The 8371-nt window shown below is 44.0% G+C and overlaps 1 protein-coding gene across 1 annotated transcript; it reads left to right on the forward strand.

Annotated features, from left to right (window-relative positions):
* Positions 1–1504: 1504 nt before the first annotated feature.
* LOC140021249 (uncharacterized) lies at positions 1505–7994 on the forward strand. The gene is made up of 4 exons (XM_072072015.1): positions 1505–2971; positions 5224–6365; positions 6549–6670; positions 7489–7994. The coding sequence occupies exons 1-4, from the start codon at positions 1505–1507 to the stop codon at positions 7992–7994; spliced, it is 3237 nt and encodes a 1078-aa protein (XP_071928116.1).
* Positions 7995–8371: the final 377 nt, after the last annotated feature.

Consider the following 8371-nt stretch of genomic DNA (forward strand, 5'->3'; position numbering starts at 1 on the left):
GGCGTCATTTTTCTTTGCCTTGTTTTGTGTCAAATTCTGTCCGTTGTGTCTTCAATCTGTCCACGTAAGTTCCAATCTGTTTTGTCATGTTTTTGGAGTCAAAAATTCAGTCCAAGTGTCTCCAAACTATCCACGCTTTGCTCGCATTTGTTTTGTCTTGTTTTGAGTCGGAAATTCTGTTTTGTTGCTCCATTATTGTGTCGTCTATTCCCTCTTGTGTTTCTGCCGTTTTTGTCTTCAAATCTGTCCACTTTAAGTCTGAAGTTGTTAGTCGTATTTGAGGGTCAAAGTTTTGCCCAAATCGGCTGCAATCTGTTTAGGTCAGTCCGCGAATTGTTTCCTCTTGTCCGTTCATTGAAAAATTATGTTTTGTGTCCCTCTTAGGTTGTCTTGTGTCGGATCTGTCCATCGTGCGTGTTGTGTTGTGTGTGGCTGCCACAATTTGTGGTTTGTCCGTGAGGGTCAATAGGGTTTCCTAGGTTTTGCTTGAGTCAAAAAAAAAAAAAACAACAAAAGAGAGAAAAGAAAAAAAGAAAGAGAATGAGAAACGGCTGCCATACCTTTGTTTCCGTTGCTGTCCGAAATTATTACTTGCACTTCGTGAGTTTGGGACTGTTTTGGGTAGTTGTGTACCTTGCTTGGGCAGTGGAATCCATCTTGGCCGAATTGAAATCTTGAAGTCAAACCTGTGTGTGTTGAGAAAATTGACAAGTTCGTGAACCTGTTTTGGTTTACTCTTGGCCGAATCTGATTTGCTCAATCTGATTGAGTTGCTTTCTTTCTTGGTCGGCCATACCCAGTTTGGTAGTTGGGGTAATTTGGTAGTGCATGAAATCCGATTGGTTTCCCTTTTGTCATGCATGAAACCTGAATTTCTTTCCTTTGTCGGCCATATACAAGTTAACAGTGGCCAGCCAAGTCCCAAGCGAAGACAACTCTAGCCGGCCATTATCTCACTTTGTTGTTTAAAAAAAAATTGTTGCTGCCAAAACAAAGAAAATCCAGAGTTTATTGCCATTACTTTGAAGATTACATAGTGGAGCTGAAAACTACAAATCATAGCAAACAAAATTAAAAGTTTTGGTCCACTACTTCTTGGAATTCTTGAACACTTTGAGTTGCGGGAACTTGTTTCACACTTCTTTGAAAAAGTTTCTTGTATTCCCTTGCGGTAGTGAAAGGTTTTCGTGGTTTTGGAGTAAATTTCTTGGGAACACCTTGGGTAACCCGTTGGGGGGGGAGCCTGAGGAGGGTTGTTAGTGCCACCTCGTTGGTTATCCATTCTCTTGCTCCTTGTCTTGCACCAATCCAAATCTGCAATTTTTGTGTTGCACCAAGAGAACCTGAACTTCAGCTTGCTATTTTGGAGTTAAAGATCACTGCATTGGGTATTTAAAACCCTAGGCCAGCCGTGCACTTTGGGGATTTTCCAAGGCCAAAAAGGTTTCCAAGTCTTGAGTTTCCAAATTGTGCAAGCTCCCAAATTCAGTATCCTAAATTGCAGATGGAATTCGAGTGCCAGGACTACACCGATGAACAAAAGGTCAAATTGGCAACCCTTGAATTCACCGATTACGCTATTGTCTGGTGGGAGCAGGAGCGCAATAGCAGGCGCCGCAATAGAGAACGGCAAATTAGTACATGGGAGGAGTTACGAACCACTATGCGAAAACGGTTCGTACCCAGCCATTACTACCGTGACCTATACCAGAGGCTCCAGACATTAGTCCAAGGAAGCCGTAGTGTGGAGGACTACTACAAGGAGATGGAGATCACCATGCTCCGAGCAGACATTATGGAGGATAGAGAGGCTACCGTGGGAAGATTCCTTAACGACTTGAGACCTGAGATCGCCGAGTTGGTGGAATTGCAAAACTACATGGATATGCCTGAGTTGATTGATAAGGCATCCAAGATCGAAAGGAGGCTTAAGAGGAGGGGTAACCCTCGTAACCCTAACTTCTCGGCCACGCCTGTGTGGAGGGGCAACCCGACCTTCGAGCGGGAACGGCCTAGTCCAGGGGTGCCCAAGTTTACCCCTAAGACCAAGCCACCCAAGCAGACCCCAAAGACAACTCCAAGGCCTTCATTCGACTCTTCCAAGCCACGAAGCCGTGACAAGTGCTTCAAGTGCCAAGGATTTAGGCACATTGCTTCTCAATGTCCCAATAGGCGTACCATGGTTATCCTACCGAGCGGAGATGTCGTATCTGATGATGAGGATGAGTTTGCCGAGATGCCTCCGTTGATTGATGAAGATGAAGATTCCGAGGTAGAGGTTGAGGCCACTATTGAGCAAGTGGGTATTGCTCTAGTAGCGCGTCGAGCTCTTGCGACCCAAGTCAAGAGAGTGGATGAGGCCCAACGTGACAATATCTTCTACACGCGATGTCACGTCAAGGGAAGAGTATGTAGTCTCATCATTGATGCGGCTAGTTGTACCAACGTGGCAAGTACTCTTATGGTGGATCATCTTTCCTTGCCCACGTTGAGGCACCCTAGTCCATACCGCTTGCAATGGCTCAATGAGAGTGGCGATATCAAAGTCACCAAGCAAGTGGTGGTGCCTTTCCAGATTGGGAAGTATGAGGATGAAGTCCTTTGCGACGTCGTTCCCATGCAAGCTTCTCACATTTTGTTGGGACGGCCATGGCAATATGACAAGAAGACTACTCATGATGGCTTTACCAACAAGTATTCCTTCTTTCACCACAACAAGAAGATGACTCTTGTCCCTCTCACCCCTCAGCAGGTGCATGAAGACCAGCTGCGTTTGCAACAGGAGCATGAAGGAGAGGTGGCTAAAAAGTCACCCAATTCTCAGGCAATCGTTAGAGCACCGGCCGAGAGGACATCAAACCCTGGTACATCTGGTCGATTGGACAAACGCCCTAACTTGCTTGCAAAGAACAGGGAAGTTCGCAAATTGCTTTTGTCCAAGCAAGTTGTTTATGTATTATATTGCAAAGAGGTGATTTTTGTAACGGCCCCACCTCCCCCTAAGGCGAACCAGAGGGTTCGGCGGGCCGCTTGCCCAGCTCTCGTCGGGACTCAGTCGTTCACTACAGTCCTCAATTAAATACAAGATACAATCTCAAATATAAATCAAATATTTCCATATTTACATATCAAAAGCGAAGCGTCCACGCTTCCACTGCGCCACTCTGATCCATGATCCCAATTATTATACAGGAGGAAGTCCAAAACTAGCCTATTACACATCCAAGCAATTCTAAACGTTCAATACAATCCCAATATGAATGATTACACAAAAGGAAATCCAAATTCAGTCCATACATGAGATAATCCATGAATAAACACTACAAGCCCTTCCTTCGCCTTGAGCCCTGTGGAGGGGATAAAATATTTTTGGGTGAGCTAGAAGCTCAGCGAGTAACCAGTAAAATCAGTAATAAAATCTGTTTAACAATGGTTCATTTCAATGATGTCGTAAATCAAATGATAAGTCTAGAAACAATTACAACGTTTACAAAACATTAAATATGGAGTATCAATAATTCAAGAAACATTTACAATGGAAAGCGATAGTAACATTCATGAAAAGGATACGTTCGTTCTCCTGTCATTTCATTGCATTTTTGGTTTCATTCGTGCATTCATTCACCCCGTCCCTGGCTTTTGGCCAGGCTCCACCAACCTACAAGGTAATACTCGAGTATACCGAAACGTTCACCCAAATTCCTAGTCGCCCGACCGAGTCCGCTTCTGGCTCGAGACGACCGGTAACAAGGGGCAATGGCCAGTTCAGCCCAAAAGGGCTTACATTCATGCGCAAGTAACATTGCAATCGTTCAATCATTCAAATTCCACAATCATTTGGGCTAAGTGCGATAAAGTACACACTTGCCTCGAAAACTCCTTTTAACAATCATTGAAAGCAAAATCAATAATAACAAGACACTGATATGCAAGCACGCATGATATGTAAGAAAACAGTTCCAAAGTAAATAATGCAGGAAAGCGGTTCAAAAGTAAATTTGGAAATAGTTAAAAGTAAATAATGCAAGAAACGGTTCATAAATAATTTTAGAAATAGTTTGAGATCACTCACCTCCACGGCTTCGAAACTATCCATCATATAGCATTACTTCACTCAAGTCCAAGCCCTAAAGCACAAACGCAAAGCAATCAAGCCCATTCAAAATTCGGACAGCATTTCCCCTACATTTCCTTATTTTCCAACCTACAAATATTCACCAAATCCGTAACCGTCAACTACAATTGTACATACAATTCACAAACCATAAAACATATCTATTTAGGCCACAAAATCCTTCAATCAAAGCCAATTAGAAGCTTAAAGCCAACCATTAGAAAATCCCCCAAATGAAACCCTAGAAACCGGAATTTCCGCACAAACCAGAATTTTTCCGCAAGCGATCACAATTAATGCATCAAGGGTCTATTTAACACCATTTCCAACCATCAATCCAACACAAATCATGACCTTCATATAAATTCAGAAAAATACCCAATAAATCAGAAATTGGACCAACTTAACTTAAACCCATGAAATCATCCACAATATAACATATATAATCACTCCAAAGCACTATTATACCATTAGTAAACCAAAATAGCAACTTTCTTAGCAACTCACCTCAAGTTCAAGAAAGATAACACCTTAGAGCTTCCCCTCCAAAAGCAATCCATCAAAAGCTTTAAACCACCTTAGAGAGCACTTGTGTGAAATATTTCCCAAAACCATCGGTGAAATCACAAGATTTTGGTAGAAATTAAAACTAGAAAATTGAAGAGTTTCTTCTTCTCTCAAGAGCTCGGTTGAGCAGGGAACAAAATGAGATATTTTGGGGTGCAAAACAGTTAAAAAGGAAGAGAAATCAGCTGGTCAAAAGTTGTTGGCCGACAAGCCACGTCAGAATCCGGCCGGAATCTGGCCGGATTTCCGGCCGGATTCTTGGCCGGATTCAAGGCAGTGGCTAAGTCGAATTTTTTTTCAAAATGTTCAAACAATCCGGCCAGCAATCCGGCCAAGAACTGGCCGGATTTGTGGCCGGATTTGGCCCTTGCCTTTTTTTTCAAAACTTTTCTTTTCTTTTCCAAGTTCAAACGTTGCGCTCCTCCGCTCGCCTAACAAAGATATATATCAAATGCAAACCCTCCTTCATACGGGGCGTCACAATTTTACTTTCTCATGCAACACTCAATGACTTACCTCCTGAAATCTCCTCTTTATTACAGGAATTTGAGGATGTTTTCCCAGATAAGATCCCCAGTGGTCTACCACCACTTCGAGGGATCGAGCACCAGATCGATTTCGTGCCTGGAGCACCATTGCCAAATAGACCAGCCTACAAAATGGGTCCGGAAGAGACTAAGGAGATCCAGAGGCAAGTGGATGACCTCTTAGAGAAAGGTTGGGCTCTAGAGAGCATGAGCCCATGTGCAGTTCCAGTCATCCTCGTTCCAAAGAAAGAGGGCACTTGGAGGATGTGTATGGACTGTCGCGCCGTCAATGCTATCACAGTTAAGTATCGTCACCCTAAACCTCGTTTGGATGATTTGCTTGACGAATTGTATGGTGCAGTCATTTTCACCAAGATTGATCTTAAGAGTGGCTACCATCAAATTCGAATGAAGGAAGGGGACGAATGGAAGACAGCCTTCAAGACTAAGTATGGTTTGTATGAGTGGTTAGTTATGCCTTTTGGTTTGACTAACGCTCCTAGTACATTTATGCACCTTATCAATCATGTGCTTCGCCCGTTCTTAGGTAAATTTGTTGTTGTCTATTTTGACGACATTTTGATATACAACAAGAGTCCTGAGGAACATGTAGCACATGTACGAGCTGTCCTTGATGTTTTGCGCAGGGCGAGGTTATTCGCTAACTTTGGCAAATGTACTTTCTGCACTAATGAACTTGTTTTTCTTGGTTATAAGATTAGTGCACAGGGCATTAAAGTGAACGAGAGCAAAATCCAAGCCATCAATGAGTGGCCCGTGCCCAAGACCCTGAGTGAAGTTCGGAGCTACCACGGCCTTGCACGTTTCTATCGCCGGTTCGTGAAGGATTTCAATACTATTGCTGCCCCTCTGACCGCCATTATCAAGAAGGATGTGAAGTTCGAGTGGGGGGAAGCTCAGGAGAAGGCGTTCCAACTCCTTAAACACAAGCTCACACACACACCCTTATTGTCCTTACCTAGTTTTGATAAAACATTTGAGGTTGAGTGTGATGCTTCTGGTGTAGGAATTGGAGCCGTGTTGATCCAGGAGGGAAGGCCGATCGCGTACTTTAGCGAGAAGTTGAATGGTACTGCCTTGAACTACTCCACCTACGATAAGGAGCTCTATGCTTTGATTCGTGCACTGGAGACATGGTAACATTACTTGCGGCCTAAGGAATTCGTTATCCACACTGACCACGAGGCGTTAAAGCATCTCAAATCTCAACACAAGTTGAGTAAGAGACATGTGCAGTGGGTCAACTTTGTGGAGTCATTCCCCTATGTGATCAAGTACAAAGCTGGCAAGACCAATGTCATTGCCGATGCACTATCCAGGAGGTATGCTTTGATTACTTTACTTGATGCTAAACTCCTTGGATTTGACCTTATCAAAGAGCTCTATGATACCGACTCTGATTTTTCTGATATCTACAAGTCTTGTGCTAAGTCGGGTCAGGGTAAGTTCTTCATATATGATGGATTTTTGTATTGTAATGATAAATTATGCATTCCGTCATGCTCTGTTCGTGAGTTACTAACCCGTGAGGCTCACGGAGGTGGTTTGATGGGACACTTTGGTGTCACCAAGACCTTGAGTGCTTTACAGAAACATATCTATTGGCCACGCATAAGGCGAGACGTGGAGCGAGTGGTGTCACGCTGCATCACCTGTCACCGTGTCAAGTCCAAGCTCCAACCCTTTGGTTTGTATACACCTCTACCTATCCCGTCCGAACCATGGGTTGACATTTCGATGGACTTTGTGCTTGGTTTGCCTAGGAGTAAAAGAGGCCATGATAGCGTCATAAGACGGACGATGCTACTCACATAGCTGATCTTTTCTTTAAGGAAATTGTCCGTTTGCATGGTGTGCCTAGGACAATTGTGTCTGATAGGGATGTTAAGTTTCTCTCATACTTCTGGAAGACCTTGTGGGGGAAGTTGGGGACTAAATTGCTATTTTCTACATCCAGTCACCCCTAGACCGATGGCCAAACTGAGGTCGTTAATCGTACCTTGTCTACTTTGCTCAGGGCCATCATTAAAAAGAATCTCAAAACGTAGGAGGAGTGTTTACCCCACGTCGAGTTTGCTTATAACCGTACAGTCCATAGTGCTACACAGGTTTCTCCATTTGAGATTGTTTACGGTTTTAACCCATTGACCCCCTTGGATTTGATGCCTTTGCCTTTGTCTGAGCGTGCTAACCTTGATGGCAAGAAGAAAGCCTAGTTTGTCCAGACATTGCACTAGCGGGTGAGGGACAACATTGAAGCTCGCACCCAGCGGTACCTCAAGCATGCCAACAAAGGTCGGCGTCGCGTGGTGTTTGAACCAGGTGATTGGGTCTGGTTACACTTGCGCAAGGAGCGTTTCCCTGTCCAACGTCGCAACAAGTTGCTACCCCGTGGAGATGGACCATTCCAAGTTGTGGTGCGTATTAATGACAATGCCTACAAGCTCGATCTTCCTGGTGAGTATAATGTCTCGGTTACTTTTAATGTTGCTGGCCTAAGTCCCTATCTTGCAGATGATGAGGTCGATTTGAGGACAAATCTTTCGCAAGAGGAGGGGAATGATGCGGAGGTTGAGAGCGATATCCACGTGGAGCACGTGAAGGTGACATTGGGGCCTATGACACGAGCTCGATCGAAGAGGTTAAATGAAACACTACAAGCGTTGGTTCGTGCGGCCCGAGAGTCAAGTGGAGAGACAAAGGCCATTGAGGGCCTCAATGAAGCTAAAGATGTCATCTTACTTGCGGCCATTCATGAGGATTAGTTACCCAAGATTCGGCCAAGGGCCCATGGCCCATCCTTAGTTAGTGGAGTGTAATGATGAGGTCCAACTAGCCTGTGGTTTGGACCTTAGTCGTTGTTAGTCCTTGAGTCAATAGGCCAGGCCACGTGGACCACGTAGTTAGTCCCTACGCTGAGCTGGTTCGGCCCAAAGAGAAGCCCAAGGGCTAGCCGAATTTCCTTGTATTTTCCAAGCTTTTATTAGGGTTTAGTCAAGGCTATAAATAGCCTTAAGTGATGTTTTACATTCAGTTTTTGATGATTAATAACATTACATTGAGAGTTCTCTCAAAGCTTCATTGAAGCACCTTGAATATCTTAGATTTGTATCTTAGGTATTCAATTGACTTATCAATCTAG

Source organism: Coffea arabica, chromosome 11e (assembly GCF_036785885.1).
Source record: "Coffea arabica cultivar ET-39 chromosome 11e, Coffea Arabica ET-39 HiFi, whole genome shotgun sequence".
Taxonomy (NCBI): Eukaryota; Viridiplantae; Streptophyta; class Magnoliopsida; order Gentianales; family Rubiaceae; genus Coffea; species Coffea arabica.